The sequence below is a fragment of the Gopherus flavomarginatus genome, chromosome 9 (assembly GCF_025201925.1).
Source record: "Gopherus flavomarginatus isolate rGopFla2 chromosome 9, rGopFla2.mat.asm, whole genome shotgun sequence".
In the NCBI taxonomy this organism is placed as follows: Eukaryota; Metazoa; Chordata; order Testudines; family Testudinidae; genus Gopherus; species Gopherus flavomarginatus.
The window spans coordinates 2,767,693-2,786,646 of NC_066625.1; the positions used below are offsets into that span (position 1 = coordinate 2,767,693).

The 18,954-nt window shown below is 45.1% G+C and overlaps 1 protein-coding gene across 6 annotated transcripts in view; it reads right to left on the bottom strand.

Moving 5' to 3' along the window:
• Positions 1-18,954, bottom strand: part of PRKCB (protein kinase C beta) — a 273,320-nt gene that overhangs the window by 162,355 nt on the left and 92,011 nt on the right. For 5 of the 6 annotated variants that reach the window (XR_007776387.1, XR_007776386.1, XM_050968581.1 and 2 more), the window contains exon 3: positions 10,860-10,942. The exons of the other annotated variant lie outside the window; for it this stretch is intronic. Coding sequence is in view for 2 of the 5 variants with exons in the window: in XM_050968581.1 (XP_050824538.1) it covers positions 10,860-10,942 (83 nt within the window). In the remaining 3 variants the exon portion in view is untranslated. The remainder of the gene's footprint in view (positions 1-10,859; positions 10,943-18,954) is intronic. 6 annotated transcript variants of the gene reach the window in all.

The window sequence follows — 18,954 nt, forward strand, 5'->3', positions numbered from 1 at the left end:
TAGTAGAAAACAACATACTGAGGAGAATAGCAGGTAAACAGATTGTGCACAGAAGACATCGAAGGAAGACTAACTTGGGGCTCTTAGTGATAGGCCGGAGGGCGCCCAGTTGAGGTGGGCTGGACATGTGATAAGAAGGGGAGAAGAAGAACAACCAGCAAAGAAAGCCTCTCTGTTCTCTAGGATTTCACGAGACCATGTATAACAGTGGCTATCTATTCAGCAGGCCATCATGAAAACCACAGTCATACACATCTTCAATTTGTTTAGCTCATCACTTCACTTCTCAGCTCCTTTTCCCATTTACGGGGGGGGGGGGGGGGGGGAGTCCAGAGATGCCCACAAATCTTCATTGCTCCTTCCGGTCTATGGCGCACACGGGTTTGTAGGTCTTGGAGTTCCAGCCCTTTGTTCTTCAAACTTCTCTCGATAGTCTTTCCATTGTATCCTCAGTCTTCCACATCCTTTATTGAGGTCTTCTTCCTCCCATGCTTTCTTTGCTGGTGGTTGTTCTCCCATTCATCTCACATTCCATCTGCAGTGAGCATGTCCCTCACCTATGGAAACTCTCCACATACCAAGTGCACTGAACATGCTCCCAGCCCCTACTGACCTCCCTGTACAGCCTTCTACATAGACAACCACAATTCCAGCATTTCCTAAATTCTGAGCACTTGACTTTGCAACCTGCATGCTTTAAATGTAGCTTGTGTGTCACTTAGGTTACAGGCTGTTGGCAAAAAACCAAATTACAGTTTTTCCATTTATGACCATAGCAAAGCTGAACACCGGCTGAGCATACTGTCTGAATCCAGGATCACCAGCACTGCAGATTTCTATCCTTTCTGTGGTGCACAAATTTGGACTGAACTAGATAATTCAATGGATTGTAAAAAAGAAGCTGTCTTCAGTCACTGTTTTAATAACTGACTCTAGATTTGCTTGTATGCTGCTCGTATGACTGGATCTCACAACCCATGGACACACACAATGACATAACAGCACAGAGACATTTTTGAAAGACTTACACTTCAGCGTGATGCATGCATCATAATAAATGTAGCAGAAGCCCTGATGTTTCCAGTGCCAGAGCCTACAACCAGAGCTTCATTCCCTATCCTGTGAAGTGAGCAATAGTTATTTAAAGGCATTGCCATCTCTGTATAATGATCCCTTTTCTCCTAGACATTGATACTGAATATGAATTTTTCTGCATGCCCTGGAAGGTTAAAATACACTTTTTTCTCCCCAAGGAGGTTCAAACATAAGTAGACCAAAGAGAGCAGATGACACCGTAAACAGGGACATTAACAAAACCACAAGAAAAGAGACCTCTAGACATTTCTCTCCCGCTCAGGTTTTTTTTTTTGTTTTAAATTCTTAGCAAAGAATTTTCAGCTTCTCTCTGTAGTTATGTGCAGCATACACATAGGCCCCAAATCCTGCAAAGCGCTCATGCTTAACTGTAAGCACATGCTTTAGTAGTTCCATTTAAGTCTTTACTCACACGCTTAAAAGTTAAGCATGTGCTTGAGTAGCTCCACTGACTTAAATGGACATACATGTGTGCACTTATCTTTAAGAATAAACTTAAGTGCTTTGCAGATTGGAACCAGGGTTTCCCCAAATCTCAAGCTACTCAAAAAAATAGAGCGACCAAAGGTAGATTTGTTCTGTAAGATTACTTGGCTGTGGGCTGTCACGCTGGAAATAGTATTGTCTCATTCCCAGTGATGAAAGCAAGGCGCACGCTAATTTCAAAACAAGCTAGTTTCAAGATTGCCCGGGGGGGGGGAAGAGTCGGAATTTCTATCCAACGTTCATGGCCTTTATTTACAGCTTCTGTTGAAGTGGCCCTAACTTCAGATATTGTTACGCATTACAACTCCAGACACCAGGAGCTGTAAATTTCTCTAAAATGTCAGTCAAAGGTAACCCATTCTCTGGCAGAGGAGGTATTGTTATGTTGCACTTTCCTTAAGTGGTCTTCAGAGAGAGATATTTAAGATGAAGATTTATTGCTTCACTGTTGAGGTTTAAAATTTAGGGCTGGGATTCAGAGTTTTAATGTCACTTTTGAAAAATCTGTTTTGTTCACGTTCTGTGCTCATTTAAACATCTGGAAAAGCTGCAGTGGATTCTGATAGTCATCAATGTATATACATCACGGCCACAACATTTCACAGGCTCATCTTTCTAGCTCTGCTTGGTTTTCAGCTCCACACAGAGCAGCAGACACACCCAAAGCCAGCTACAGTCGCCTTCCTATTTCCATGGCCAGAGTGAGGAGCACCACAGAAATGCCTGCACGTCTCACTCATCTTACATACTTCAGCGATCAACGTTCAAACTGTGCTAAATACCATTTGCTGAGCTGGCCTGCAAATCACTATTAGCCGGAACATTTGTTTTAGTTTAGTGACCTCGGTGGTAACCTTGTTATCTGAAAGCAAGCTCGTGCGGTGCAGCACCATGAATCTTTCTTACGTCTCAGCAGGAGACGTATGGCCTGTTACAAAGAGTAATCCCAAGAGTTTTTCATGTCAGATGCCAGGTTTAAGCAAATCCAACATTTGACATTCCCAGTCAGTTAAATGACTGCCCTTCTTCTCGCAGCTATTAAAAGCCAATGAAATCTTCCTGTTACCAGATAGCTGCATTACCATAAAAATGCACAACTGAATCGCTACAACCCAGACCTTATTGTCTGACATAATCGTAGGTTGCTCTAGAATGATGGCAGGCGTATTAGCAACATCTTTAGGGAAAAGGAAACCGTTAGCTTTTCACTGGTTCAAAATGAACCCGGTGCCCTCAACTGATTCCTGGTCTGGCTGGGATATTCCCATCTGTGGAAATATTTCTCAGCCTTGTGTCTTAAAGCTCCTTAAAAACGAAACGCCTATAAGAAGCTTGATTCTCCACAGCATGAGGAACAGAAAGTTTGCCCTGTGTGCATTCCCCAGCCATCGCAAAGTGACAGTTGTCAGGATGCACATAAAAGCCTGCTAGAAGGCTGGGCCAAGTGCAAAATTCAACTACAAAAGGAGAAGTGTTGCTTCCTTTTGAAGAGCCCAAGAAACTGTCATCTGCTCTTTATTTGCAGAAATAACATTAAATATTAATTAATGCCAGCTGGGTTGGCCTTTCCATGTCTACCTGCCCGCTTAACTAACTGCAGCGGTAATTCTGAGATGATGTTCCAGCCTGGGCGACTGGCAGGCAATAGAAGACTTGGGCATCTTTTTCCACACTCACCCTGGCATCAAACACTTGCTCTTGAAACATAGCAATTTAGTTTTATTTTAGACATCGCCTTCCTAGGGAAAGGCAGCCCACAAGGAGCCTGCAATCTGCTGTGTGGCCGCTTTTCACAGCAAGGCATAAGGAAAGCTCTTTTAGGAGCCATGTAGTCCCCTCCTCACCTCGCCAAAGTGACTGCCCAGCATGATTGACAAGAGTGGCTGAAAAAAAGTATTGCCAGAAGAGCTTCCTGAGAAAGTGAAAAGGGGGCTGGAGTAGATGCTAACATAGTGAAGCAGGGGAGGGAGGGAGACAGAAGTTAGAGACAAGGGAGAATTGCAGGAGAACCTGGAGTGGCTCTTCAAAAAAACCCTTTTCTTTATTGTTCATTGCCCTCTAGCTGCTCAGATTCTCCTGTCTGCCCCTACACCAGGGAAGGATTAGATTCTCTACATGCGCAGAGTCTAGATCTCTCCCTTCCAGACCAGTATCATATCTGCCTCCTCTCCACCCAAACCCTCTGGCTCCTCTCTAGTTCTCCAGGACTCTTCTCAAAATGAAACCAAACGGGCTACTGCTACAGTAAGGCGCCGCTCTGTAAAGAGAGATCTGCCATTGTGCTGGCCCAGAGCAGACCATGCTGTCATTCAACTGACCAGGTTGCTCCTTCCCCCTTGCTCCACAGCAGACCGAGGGCAGGGCCGCTGGAGGGAGAAGCTGCATGAACCTTTTTCCTGATATCGCTTCCTTCCCCCTCCACACTGGCTCAGCTGTCCTGGCTGGCATGTGGGGGTTTTTGGTTGGGGAGAGGCACTCAAAGCCCAGCCTATGCCCAGCACCCTGGCCAGGAGGGCACTAGCAGCTCTCCACTGATTGCTTTATCCCTTCTCCCACTCACACACCTGTAATGTGAGCAGCCCACACAAAGGGGCAAGGTGCACCTGACCTCCTCCCCCTTCGCCCGTGGGTAGGCAAGGTCAGCTCACAAGCAAGGCCAAGATGAATACAGGTGGTGGGATCCGGCCCAAAGCTTTCACTGCTCTCCCACTGCCAAACTTCATCGGAAATATTTTAAGAAAATGAGGTTAAGCGGTTCGCCCTTTTCCAAATCCTTCCTTTTCATCTCTGTTGTAGCTGTGCCTCCTGGCTACCTTCAATTATTTCGGTCTCCTAGAGGAAGGGCTCTACAACCTCCATGCGTCTTCCATGGATCGAAAACACTCAGCTGTTGTGTGTAAGCAGTTCCAGTTTACTGGTTTCCAAAGAGGCAAAGAAAAACCGATAGCAAAACTTTGGAGGTGCAACGTACATCTGTTGTTCCCCAGCACATTTCTCATCCTCTGTGGCCGTTTATTTGTGCATCTGCAGGTTGACTTGCAGTGTGGGGCTGAAAGCTCAAATTGCTTTTTTGTTTCAAAATCAAAACCCAACAACAAAAGCCACAGATTGAAACGTTTTCCTCTGAGGTTATTTTGAAGCAAATATTTTGCCTTTGTTTCCAGACTCTTAAAAGCATATGGTCATTTTCTGTATTACTACTCCAAACAATTTCAGATGAGTAAAAATGAACGCCAATGTTGTGGGAACTAGTCAACAAAGAAATACAAATAATACATTTGTAGGGTACATCCCATTAGGTAATGGCTGTCCCAACTCGTATGCTAAGTACACCAATGCAATGGCGATGGTGCACCAGTCAATCATCAACATTGAGCACTTAACAGACCTTTGTTTACCAGCAGAAAGCACCAAATTTTCCAAAGCAGATTCCAACATCAACATTGGCAGAACATGCTACAAGTGACAAAACTTGCATGCGAGGGTGCACAGACATCTGCGCACGCTTACACAATTTTGCAATGCAAGTACCTTTGTGTGTATGTGAAGACTTGTTCTGTGCACAGAAGCTGCCTCTGCACACAAGATGGGCACAATTCAGAAGGCACCTTTAAAGATTTCTCTGTAAGTACTGTGACAAAGTTCCTCCTCTACCTTGGTGGGTCCTGTGCTCATTGGCAGATTTGCTCACCTCAGTGATCTTCCCCACAGTCTGGGTCAACTCCTCCTGTGTCTGATCAGGAGTTGGGAGGTTTGGGGGGAACTCGGGCCTGCCCTCTACTCCGGGTTCCAGCCCAGGGCCCTGTGGATCGCAGCTGTCTATAGTGCTTCTTGTAACAGCTGTGTGACAGCTACAACTCCCTGGGCTACTTCCCCATGGCCTCCTCCAAACACCTTCTTTAACCTCACCACAGGACCTTCCTCTTGGTGTCTGATAACACTTGTACTCCTTAATCCTCCGGCAGCACAGCCTTTCACTCTCAGCTCCTTGTGTCTCTTGCTCCCAGCTCCTCACATGCACTTCCTCTCCTCTGGCTTCTCCTCACCTGACTGGAGTGAGCACCTTTTTAAACCCAAGTACCCTGATTAGCCTGCCTTGATTGGCTGCAGGTATTCTAATTAGCCTGTCTGCCTTAATTGGTTCTAGCAAGTTCCTGATTACTCTAGTGCAGCCCCTGCTCTGGTCACTCAGGGAACAGAAAACTACTCAGCCAGTGACCAGTATATTTGCCCTCTACCAGACTCCTGTACCCCACTGGCCTGGATCTGTCACAGTACATTATAAAAGGTTATTTATATGTAAAACCCTCTCTGTTTACAGGGCTCGTGCTCAGTTGGGTCTGCTGAGGAGTTAGATTAAAACCAGCAGGATTAGGCCTCATATCTTCCCATTTCCTTCAGCGTTTGCCCAGTGAGAGGAGACCAAAAGATTGAGGGATTGAACGCTGAAGCTAGAGCTACACTGGATATGAAATTGCATAGCTTTCAGCAAGTAGTAGTAAAAGCCCTCAGATTATCATGCAGCAAAGCTGGCTACAAGAAGGGACAGAGGAAGTGTACACTATACTGCTCACGGGAACAGACAGGCAGGTATCTCTGCAATTTCATCTACCCATTGCTTAATGCTAAAATTAAAAGGCATCTGAATAGGTGTGTGTGCACAGAAGCCCTGTTAGAAAGATTGCTTGGCTGACTGAATTCAATTAGACACTTTCATGCTGGGCAAAAATGTCAAATATAATTTGATAAACACACTTCATATGCGATTCCCCACACTTGCTCTAGCTCTTCTTCCCTTTGTTGTGTTAATAGATATGGATCTGAATGGTGTAAACACCAAGGAGGGAGAAGATTTGAAAGGAAGGGGATGAAGTGAAATAAAAAAAATAAGATTTTAGCTAAACTTCAGGAAACGCTTCCAGAGAATGTGCCTCATTCTTTTTAACCTTTCCTCGTAGGTCAGGTTTTCTAAACCGCTTCAAATTTTTGCTGCTCTCCTCTGGACTCTTCCTAGTTTGTTCCCAACTTTCCTAAAGTGCAGCACCCAGAATTGGACAGGGCTCTACTGACACCTCACCAGTTCTGAGTAGAGTGGGACAATTATCTCCTATGTCTGATACAGGACCTTCCTGTCAATACACTCAACAATATTACCTTTTTTGCAACTGCCTCACACTGTTGGCTCATATTCAATTTATGATCCACTTTACCCTTCCCCAGCAGTGCTACTGCCTGACCTGTTCTCCCCCATTTTGTAGTTGATTTTTCCTTCCTAAGTGAAGTACTTTGCCCTTGTCATTACTGAGTTTCATACTGTTGTATCCACAAACTGATCCACATGCCTTATAATTCACAGAAACACGCTCCCACCCCCTCCACATACACCCACCCCCTCTCCACATAGTAAATAGCAGGGTATTACAATGACATCACAGATCAAGACTCCGGTATTTTCACAAAATCCACAGTACACTAGGAAGATCGGACGGCTAAAAGATACGCCTGTAAGTCGCTGACCTTGTGGTAGGAATCACCGGGTGAAATTCTATGGCCTGGGTTATGCAGAAGTTCACACTAGATGACCATAATGGCCTCTTCTGCCTTCCTACACAGGCTAATGGTTTGCAAAATGCTGTTCTTGTAGATCATTAGTCTGTTTGGCGCTGGTTTCCTTATTGTATTTCCCTTCTCCCTCCACTCACTAATTCATAACATTCAGTAATTAGCAAATTGACAGTAATTAGTGAGTTTCTCCCATATAGAAGAAAGCTTCCAACCAAGACAGCAGTAGTCTGACAAATGAGGTTCGTCCCTAGGCACTTTGGCTACTAGACAGGTTGTGCTGTGGATTCCTAGATTCCAAGGCCGGAAGGGACCATTGTCATCTTCTTGTCTGACTTCATGACTAGCACAGGCCAGAGAACTGCTCGAAACTAACTCCTGTTTACACTAGAGCCGATCTTCTAGAAAAACACCGAACCTCACTTCTCCATCACCAGCAATTTTTCTACCCATCCCGTTCCTTGGTAAATTGTTTCAAGTGTTCGCTACCCTCTCAGTTAAGATTTATGCCTTATTTCCATTCTGAATTTGTCTAACTTCAGCTTCCACCATTGGCTCTTGTTGACCTTTATCTGCTAGACTGAAGCCCATTATCAAATATTTGTCCCCCACGTAGGTAGTCTGGACTGTGATCGAGTCACCCCTGCACTGTCCAGAGGGAACAAAATGTGTCTTTCTGCAAAACACACATCCACAAAACTGAAGTCTGCATGGGCCAGAAAAATAGCCTCCAGTTCTGAAAGAAAGCAACACTAGACACCGTGGGAAACTCCCCCAAACAAACCTAGCATGCTGGATAGAAGGTTTATCTACAACTCAACTGCAAAGTTTATATAAGGCCAGTTCCACTCTACAGCCGTCTGTGGGCACAGGTCTGCCAGTCAGGGGGGTAGTAAGGGGTGGTCTCCAGCCAGCATGGAGGTGCCAGCAGAAACCCATCGCGTAGACACAGCTATAAAAGCAAAGTTGCACTTTTCCTGGTGCAGTTTGTTTCACTCCTAGGGGAGGTTTTACTAACCCAGTGCAGAGTTTAGCTTTGCCCATATAGCCACACGTACACTTGAGTGCTTTGCCAGCGTGGTCTTACCAGCATTCTAGTACCAGTATTGCACTCGGTGTACAAACAAACAATCAGAGCACTTATCCACGTACTTCCAAGCACCAGTGCACTGTACGTGAAACAGGAACTGCTAAACACAGGGGAAAAAAGTGACCAGGAGAGTGGCTGAGTTACCCGCTAGCCCACGGATAAAGCAGTCCCCACAGAGCTGCATGATATAGGAAGCAACACTCAAAGCACTGCTATTTCAAAGTTGTTTTTTTTTTTAAAGTTACAAGTTTTAGTGTATTTACACTTAATCCTCCAGTGTGTGGAGGCCCCAAAACATCAGTTCTGCCAGGCTCCTCCTCTATCCCTTACAGCCATGGGGCATGTACTATTCAGTGGGGGGCATATAACTGGCAGGTATTGACACCAGCTAACCCAGGGCCAGATACAGGAAGAGCCTAACCAGACTCTTTGTAGCCTTCAGCCCTTTGGCAGGACCCCGGATCTGCTGAAAATGTGAAAGCTGCATTCGCTTCTCCAGCACCATCCTTCTTATTCACCAACCATCGGTCATTAAAACTGAACATACTGCATCAAGGGCCTTCTTTGAAGCTGAAGGACCGGGGTCAAGTACACTTCTGTGTTACACAATATCCTGAAGTGTGCTACTGACGGCACGGAGAAGTTAGCATGTAAACATGCGGGACTCACCTGAGGTGCCTCCTGCTGGTCTCTCAGGGAATTAGCTCATGCAGCCTCCGTCCCGCTGTCGCTTGGCCCCTGTGTCCCTCTCAGGCCCCAGTGCCCCTTTAACTGGGTGCCGTCCCCTGGCAGTACTCCCACAGTCTGGGTCTCCCCCTCTCAGGGGAACCCCCACCCACTACAACTAGGAGCCAGCATTTGACCTGCCATTACAGCTCCATTTGTAAAGGGGCCACAGTGCTCTGGGATGTGTGCGCATGCCTCTGTTAGATTCAGTGACAGAGCCCTTCACGGGAAGGGCCACAGTCCCATGACATGATGCAGAAAGGTGCCCTTTATAAATCTCAGCATGCAATCTAGTTATTCCTCACTTCAGATTCTAGTGGCAACAGAATGTATATTTAGCCACCACATTTGGTTAAACTTTAGCCTCCTGCTCCCACTGTTTCTATTTTTAACTAGAATTCTGGTGCACTGTAGTGTCTTCAGTTCAATCTCCTTTCTTGTAGCAGTTGCTGAAATTAATCAGTTTCCATGGTAAAAAAGTTAGACCTTCCAGCCAGGCCTGAAGCGCATTGGCAAAAATAACTGCAGGGAATCTTACATGACTGCTCCATGCCTGACTGTGCCTCACACTGCCTGTCTTCCTCGCAGACATCAGGATTCACCAAGAAAAATGTAAATCATTCTTTAAACCATCACTATAGTTTGTCAGGAGATGGCTTTAAAAGTGGCAAATTTTCACACTATAATTGTTCTATTATTTTTCAGTAAGCAATTATACTGGATACTGTTGCCTTGTCAACTTCACGTCATTCCTTCCTGGGAAAGTTACAGTGATTGGTGCAAGGCTGACCATACAAAGCAAAAGGGAAGTGTGAAATTGATTTAAATGTTTTTTTCTGGGGGCAGGAGAGGGTTTGACAAACATATGCATAATTTTAATTAAATCTGAGGGCTAATATTGTAATTGAGATTCTTGAAAAATATGTATTTTTTTCTGGTAAACACCCATGGCATTAAGATAATCAGGGATGACTTTGTATATTAATGACCAAGAGAGTCTAAATTGAAACAGAGGTGAATTCTCATCAAATATTGGAATAGTGGATAGGGCTAGCACTTTAAATAGTGACTGGATTGTGGCATGATAATTAAGGTGATGAAGAGGGGTCAGGATCAATAGAGTCTTTAGGGCTCAGAGGAAACCCTGTAGATTAGCCACCCACTAAAGATAGATCTTTAAAAACTACAAATCATCCTCTGACAGTTAGTTCATCAGTGTGACAAATGATGAAACGATCAGCTATTTTAGCTAGGGTAGATGTTTAAGAAGTATCGCTAGGGACAACAGAACAGTCTACAAGGTCTTCTATAGCAAGATTCAAATAGCTATTTTAGCACTTAGAAGTGTTTGGCAAGGGTTAATTAACCCTTGGAACTACAGGTTAGCCAGTGCAGGAAGTATATTAAAGATGAAAAATTTACAGATGGGGAACTGAGGCAGTAACTTAGTCAAGGTACCAGAGGCAGATGGGATGACAGCTCAGGTTCCCAACACTCTGCTCAAGCCTCAGCACTTCTTCTGTGACACTGAGGTGGTTCTGTCTCAACTGGCAACAAGTGACCACCCATCTGAAAGTCTTTATTATAAAACCTCAAAAATATACAAATAGTTTACATGACTAATAGTGCTGAAATTAGAGGATCATGTGAAAGGGCAACATTTTCGCTGGCGCAACCACTATCCACCAAAAGAGTCAGCAGAATCTCTTCTCAAAAGCTTTGTTGTGCATACAAGAGACAAAAAGAATGTTTATTGAGGGGCAATTTGCATTCAAGATCTGCCCCCATAATTTCAAGCAGAGGTTGAAATTTTTACTGGCAATCTGGCTCACGAGTGTCTCCCCCCATGACTTCACATTGCAAACCCATAAACAGGAGATCAGCTGCTGAATTTACTTACATCAGAAGCAGGACCTTTATCAGCACCCGGGCAGGAGAAAGTAACAAATTCATGGCACCGCTTGTGTACAACGAAGCAGCAAACTGCAAAGAAAATGCAGTGAAAATGTCAATCAAAAGGCAAATGTAAAGCTTGTAACTAGTTACATCAGGATATGAGGCTTTTCCACAGGTGCACTGAAACATGAAGGATCATTACATTTCATTTTCTATTTCTTCGTAAGACAGGCCTAATTAGCCTCCTATCAGAGCAGTTTTTCAGAAATGTTGTTTTCTATCGGCAGCCAGAATTAACAGCATTAGTCAGTTATTTCTCAGCAAAAAGTCACCCACAACCCCCTAAGGCAGGTCATTTTTCAACAAGAGCATGGTGGAATTTAAGAACTGCTTGTTGCATGATAACAGCGATCGTATTTCAGTGCAACTTCACTGACGTGAAAAGCTGAATGAGCATCATACACAACTAATGGAAAGCGTGGATCACCTCTACTTAACTTAGCATCACTGATGTCAGATGCTCTGAAGTTACCTCATGTATAAATCATCCTGCCATGCTCTGACTCCCACCTCTCTCGAGGTGAATGTACACTATAGGAGAGAAAGAGAGCTGTACAGCATAATGGAGATTTAGCCTTAAAGGGGTAGGCAAGTAAGAAATTTGTGGGAGGAACACTCTTCTCCAGCCCAAGAGGCTCAGTAGTTTGCCATACTATGAAAGCAGTTGTCCCTTCCTCTTCTCTATAGCTTTTATATTTATTTTACACAAGGAACCCATCCACAGATTCAGGGCCTGTGTGTGGAAGTCTTCCCTGTGGGAAGATCACAAATAAATAAGTCACAGGATGCTAAGGCCAAATGTTTTCAAACCTGGATGCTTAAATTCCATCTACATGGCCTGATCCAGCAAAGCACTTAAGAACATGCCCAACTTTAAACAGGCAAGTCAAGCCATTGAAGTCTATGGGACTACTTGTGCTTAGAGTTATATATGTGCTTACATGGTTTGCTGGATCGGGGCTGTATACAGGCAGTGAAATCAAAGTGGCCTGGCCAATTTGCTGAAAGTCACTTTGATTTGGATGCCTAAATACTAATTTAACTGTAAGCACCCAGGGGTGAAAGTGTTAGCCTCAGGGTTTCTGTACAGCTTCAAGCTATATACTGGCTTACTGAAAAGAACAGATATTTACTCCCATCTTACAAAACATTCACACCAGCCTCTCTTGAAGAAAACCAAAGACTTAAGGGTACTCTGAGTCAGATACCTAAGGTAGGAACACTGGCAAATTGTGAAGGTAAAGAAACCAAGATGTCACAAGGCATTAAGCCCAGAGTTCAATGTAGTATTGCAAACAAGATTAGGGGATGTAGGAGGGAGCTGAAAATAGTAGGCTTGGAAGTATTTGGCTGTATTGTTAAAAGCCCACGTGTTTAAATGATTGCACTTTACAAAAGCACAGATGGCGTATAGCGGGGTGGGTGCTTAGCATTTCACTGGAGCTTAGTGGTGCATCTTATATGGCTGGGCCCTACATTTACAGAAAAGGGAGCTTTTAAATTCAACCAGTCTTCTCTCTGATCAACAAATGCACGTCCCTAGCAGAACCACGTGAATAACTACCAGCAGACGACGTGAAGTGAGACTCCTCCTGCTTCCAGACTGCAATTTTCTCATGTTGATAAAACGCACTGTGGAGAGTGATCATGAATATTTGAAATTTGAATGGTTTAGCGAAATCCTAGTGGTCAAAGAAGTCACATGACCTTGTTTCTATTCTGAGCAGAATGAGTATTCAAGCTTAAACACACCACCACATGCGGATGTGTTGGCCAACATCATCCTGGCTGACAGTCCAGGGACTGAACCAAGAATCTGGAGAGCTACAACCAGGAGCTGTTAGAGATTGAGCTAGAGAGCCCAGGCTTTGTAGATGGGGCTATAGCAGACTCATGGCCACTGCAGACTGAGCACAGAGGAGTGTGAATCTCGGACATGCCCCAGTAGCCGTCAGCAGGGAAACAGGCTTCTACCACTTGAGCTAAAGGCAAAGTCACTAAGCCTGGAGTCAGTGGCAAGCTCTTCTCGGGCCTGGCTACAGAAAGCAGGAGACAGTCACATGCTTAAGGCAATATCTTACACAGGCACTTCCCATGCAGACTGGTGCATGCCAACACTTTAAACTCCAGTGTCTGAGTTTGCACCCTCAAGACCAGGATTATCTGACATTTCGCAGAAGAATCAACCCACAACAGAGCACAGCACTGAAGGATTTGAATGAGTAGTTGCAGAAATTGTGCACTAAACCCCTCAGCACAACCAGTCACCAGCCGTCCCTGGGTTAAACAAGACAAGATGCCCAGTGAAATGCTGCTTGGCCAAATGCACCCAGTCTCCTGTGTCCTCTCTCCCTCCCATCCTCGCCCGGCTCTGCACTACCTACCAGGTGTTCCATAGTCACGGTGAGCTCTCTAGCTCTAACTGGGGGCATGAGGAGAACTGAATGGCAGCTGTTAATAACTTGGCACAGGCTCCGGCTAGTGAAGAACTTGTCTGGATTAAAGGCAACTTTGACAACGACTTTTTGGCTACATCACATTAAAACTCCATACTCCTCCGCATTAGCCTCTCTCTCCCAAAGCACAACTTCTTCCTCCGCACAGCTCTGAAATTAAATTCAAGAGCAAAAGAAAATACATGGTGCAAAAAGTTCAACCTGGAAGGTATGAGACAGAGATGGGAATCACTGATGTGTGCAAATACGAAAATGAAGGCTTGATTACATGGGTACAGGACATCATTTTTGTAGGAACAAAGCACAGAGTAAGCGAAACCTGCAGCAAAACTTCACAGTCCTTTCATTTTAGCAAGATGTAGTGGGCCGTGTGCTCATCCATTTGCCAACATTTCATTATGAAAGAAGTGAAGGTAGACGGGTTTTTATGAGTGGCACAACTACTGTCAGTAATTTCTTCCCGCCGTAGGAACTTGGATTGGCTCCTCCATGCCCTACAAGTATCTATCTTCTTGAACCACTGAGACTCCTTCAGTTTCTCCTCTGCTCTGTTACTCATCTGTATACAAAGGCAGAACAATCTGGGAAGCAGGAAGGAAGAAATTAAGAATTTATTAGCAACACTCTCCCTGAACCTGGGTACAAATTAAAATATGCCTCCAAGACACACTCAAGTGCAGGCACCCTCAGGATGTTGCATAATGAAGGGTAAATTCCATGGTGGCTTCTTTAATTTTTGCTTGGACTGTTACCAGTGAGGTTGTTAGAGGCCTGAGGGCCCTTCACTGTACCACTTTCCTCACCACCTTCCAAATATAAGGAAAAAGTAAAAACTCTGCTGTTGAACGCAAGCTTCACTCTGAAAATCTAGAAGGCAGTCAGCAGTGCTCTCTGCCCAATACTGTGCTCAGGGACATCAAATCTAATTCATGCCTTGCCTGGCTCAAGGGAGTCCACACTATAAATCTGAGTCAAGCAGTTTGGACTGAGCCTATATTCAAGATGTACAGGAATGGTATTAAATGTCACTTCTTATAATAAGCTGATAGCAACAGACCACTGACAACAAAAGCAGCGCTTGCCAACAATGAACAATAAAAGTCGGAGCTGCTTAAAAAGGCTGGATTAGAACTGAGCCAATGAAAAGATAAAGCTGGAGGCTGGTGCTTTCAGTTATTAGTGGCCAGTTTGTTAAATGTCTTCAATTCTACTAAGGGGCTGGGGCTTCAGTTCACTTTCCTAACAAAAGCTTAAACTGTGTATTTCATTTCTGCCCTCCTCAACTGTTAACAACATGAAGCTGGATATTCAGGTGGGAACTGGATTACGCAGACTTGACAGTCTGTCATGGAACTTTTCAGCTTTATGAAGCTGCCCCACCTCAATTCTGGATGAGAGCTGCAACTCCATAATAGCTGAGTGCTCTATACAGAATGGCTGAGTGGTCTAAGTCTAGTTCCTAGCAGAAAAGTGCCCACCCACCTACCTACCTATGCGAGACGCCATTGAGACTGAAGTCTCCTTCAGAAGGTCAGCGCTTCTGGTTGGGTTGAAGCAGCCTGGCAGCATGGTGTGGAGAAAGTACCACAGGTAGCCACCACAGCAAAGAACTTGGGCTATGGGTTGAGGACTCCAGTCTCCATGGCGTCTCACTCTGCATTGGGGTTCTTGATCTTTTGATACTGAACTCACCAACCCAAACAGGAGGTTCTCTTTGCTGCATGCCCCCATTGCTGTAGACACCCTGCCGGCCCCAAACTGTCCTCCCCACCAACCAACCCCATTCAGCTTCAAACCATCAACTTAGTGCACCTGGTCATTCTCACAGCACTCAGCAGGAGAGCCCCAGCAAGAGAGACCATGGACTGGGGCGGGTGGAGCTGCCCTTGCCTTCATTGCCTCTTTCCCTGATTAGTCGTTAACCCTCCCAGTCTTAAGGTGGAGTCATCAAGAAACAAACAACAGGAGATGATCTAATTCCCTTCCCTGATTCCAACACGAGGTCACACAATTTGGCCAGGAATTTGACTTTTAAATGTTTCCCACTGTTTTGTTTCTAAGCCAAGATGGATGAGTCTAGGATGAAGTGATGAGATCCCTGGCCAGCAGGAAAACGACACAGACTTAGGAAAATGGATTTGCATTTGGAGAAAAGCAAATGGCAGCAGTGGAAACTGCATTTACAGAGATGCTTTAAAAATAAGAGCAACTGAAAGGAAAGTAGAACCCACAGGTGCACCCACCAGGCAGAGAACTCAGCCAGAGCAGGCCTCTCACCTCTTTCTGTGCCAATACAACTCCTCCAGACGGAGAGCTCTTCTTGGAAATCCATGCAATGGCTCATTACAAAGTTAGCTCTGAGCTCCCTCTGCTGCTCCGCACGAGGAAGTGAAAACACCACTCCTTTTCCAGAGCAGGAAAGACAGAAGTAAACTGAGGCAGCCACATTGATCCCACTCTATTGAAAACAGCAGGGAAATGAAGTGAGAGCTGTTTGCTGGACAGACCGAAAAGAATCAGCGGGGGAAAAGCAGAAAGTGACCCAAATTCTAAGAGGATAAATATGAACAAGTTAAATGGCAAAGTGATTTTCACTAGGTAGTTGACAACATGTCATTTAAGCTCTTTAAGCTTTGCTTCTATTGTGAGACACCTGCTACATTTCTTGGGACTGCGAACGCAACCACTAGAACATGGCTGGGCAAAATGACTGTAACAAGCCAGAAAGATTTCAGCAAGAGAAACAGACTAGTCTGTCTGTGCCAATTTAGGCTCTGAGTAACATTTAGTCTTTATGGAATGCCGGAGCAGATGGCATCTGGCCGCATGGCCTTTACCTCTGTGGACACAAAAGGTAGCCTAATTACTGGACATGGAGAATACCCCAATTTCCATCACTAATGCTGGTTTAACACTTATGACATTAACATTCATTTCCCCACTAGCTCTATTACAGGGTTCATTTACAATTTCAGACACATGGGTAAGAGGCTTAAAGCTCTCCTGATAGATTAATGAGTTAGGTGGGAATTTTGGGAGTGCTCCTCATTTGCCCTAACTCTGCTACAACCCCAACTGTCTTTAATGGGAGCAGAACGTGGCCAACACTAAGCACTCTTGAAAAGCCCACCCAGTGGGTACATAGCACTTGCTGTTTCACCTGCAAACTGCTTGGTGTTGCAACTGCAGCTTTCCTTATCAATCTATTTACATACCGCAACCACCACTCTGACAGATTCCACCCGAAACCTTTCCTTCCTTCAACAGACTTCAAGTCCATGAATGTTGTTATTGTATAACAGGCTGACAAGTTCATTTGGTGAGCTGATCCTAGGAAGGGGCAGCTCTAGACATTTTGCCGCCCCAAGCAGGGCGGCATGCCGCGGAGGGCACTCTGCTGGTCGCCGGGAAGGCGGCTGGCGACTCCGGTGGACCTCCCGCAGGCGTGCCTGCGGAGGGTCCACTGGTCCTGCGGTTTTGGTCCACTGGAGCCTCGGGACCAGCAGACCCTCCCCCGCGGGAGGTCCACTGGAGCCGCAGGACCAGCGGACCCCAGCACCCACCCCACGGACATGCCTGCGGGAGGTCCACCAGAGCCGTGGGACCAGCGGACCCTCCCCTGCGGGCACGCCTGTGGGAGGTCCACCGGAGCCGCCTGTCACACTCCCGGCGATCGGCAGGGTGCTCCCCGTGGCATGCAGCCCCAAGCACGCGCTTGGCATGCTGGGGCCTGGAGCCGCCCCTGATCCTAGGAGCTTTTATGAAGTCACCTTTATGTACCTTTCTTCAAAAGAAGAAATAAAAACAAATTTCAAAGACATTTCAGTCTGAAGCTGTTCATCCCCTTAAGCCGGTCTTCCTAGGATAGGCCAATGCTCCCCATGCCAATAAAGTACTGAACTGGAATACGTTTCCAGACAAAATAAATCTGAGGACCACCACTACCAGTATCGGAATAAGCAAGATGCAATGAAGGTTAGAAGCCAGGTTATAAAAAAAGTTTTGTTACTTATACCCTAGCATACTGGAATGGAGAAGGATTTTACAAACCTGTTGTAGGACAAGGCTAGGTGAGGAGGGAAGACAGAACAGGATCAGATTAAAGGGGAAAAGGAAGAGGGAGGAGGGTAAAGGATGGAGATAGTATGGAGGGCAGGTAGAACAACGCTTAAGAGGAGTAACTGTGAGAGCAGCTGGGGCCAATAGTCCGTAAGCAGAAAGGAAACCAAGACACACAAATCTGAGGCTCAACTTTGGCCTGTGTCCCTTTCTCTTGTGAAGGAAGGAAGGAAGGAAGGAAAGCACCATGCCTTCATTTTAAGCATCCCACTACATGAGCAGCAGAGGTGTCGAAACATCCACTTCTAGTGACAAGAGAAACTAGGAAGTCTAGGTCTGCTCAGAAGTTCAAACCATCCCAAGTTTTGTAGGACAGCCTGTCCCCATGCTCTGTTGAGGTTTCATTTCAGAGTTTAATAATTAAGGAAGTCATTAAATATACATACACAGCTAACACCTCCTGGCCTTTCAGTGGCATCCTGCAGGGCACATTAGCAATGCAACATTCTGGCACCAAGCAGAAAAATAATTACAGTGCCTTCAAAATATTATATGTCACAGCTCAATTAAGCCAGCGATACCACCACCACCGCCCACTGTAAATAAGCAGAGAAATCATCTTTGTGATAACTGTGTATTGAGCAGCAGTACAAAACTATTAAATAGGAACACAGATTGTTGCGTCCATAAAACAGATTGCTGTAATGGAAATCAACTGGAGGGGAGGCGGGGACTGCAAAAAAAATGAACGTGTAAGCCTCGCCTAGCACATCTAGGGCCTGATCCAAAGTCAGTCAATAGTAAACTTTCCATTGACTTCATTGGGCTTTGGCCCCAAACCTGCAAACATTGAAGCACAAGCCTAATTTTTAAATGGGACGAGTTACATGAACAGTCAGCTCTTGCCACTGAGTGATGAATGGGATTACTCACATGATGAAAGTGATTCAGGTGTTAATGTGTTTGCAGGATTGCACCATAATTCTTACAAAGCTGCACCGCTGAACACAGAAGAAAGAAGATGATCAGATCTCTCTTCTGGTGACTAATCCAGTGCTTCACACTGGAAAGGAATTACTTAATTTCCACTCTGCTGAGCAAAATCCAAGGTCTGATTTTCTACACAAATGTTCCTCATGCGCAAAGCCCAATCAGGCAACTAAACATCTTTACATATACACTGGTAACTCTGGGAGACACTCTTCTGTGCCAGTGTATTAATTTCATTACACTTAGGAGTTGTAAGATTATATCTTCAGCAGTTTAGAAATTACAGTACAAGCAACAGCTTTCCCAGGTCTCTAATTAGACAGTTAATTTGTAGATCTGATATAGATGATAAAGTCATCAAACCCCACAGACAAGCTACACAGATCGTGAGCAGTTTGTAGAATCAAAAACAAACATTAACAGACATTCCTTTATCATTTGCCATTGCTTAACTCAGGAATGTTTGCTGGCCTGAAATTCCCATTCAGTGAACAAATGTTACCTCTAATACAGTCATTCAGGGGAGAAAACACC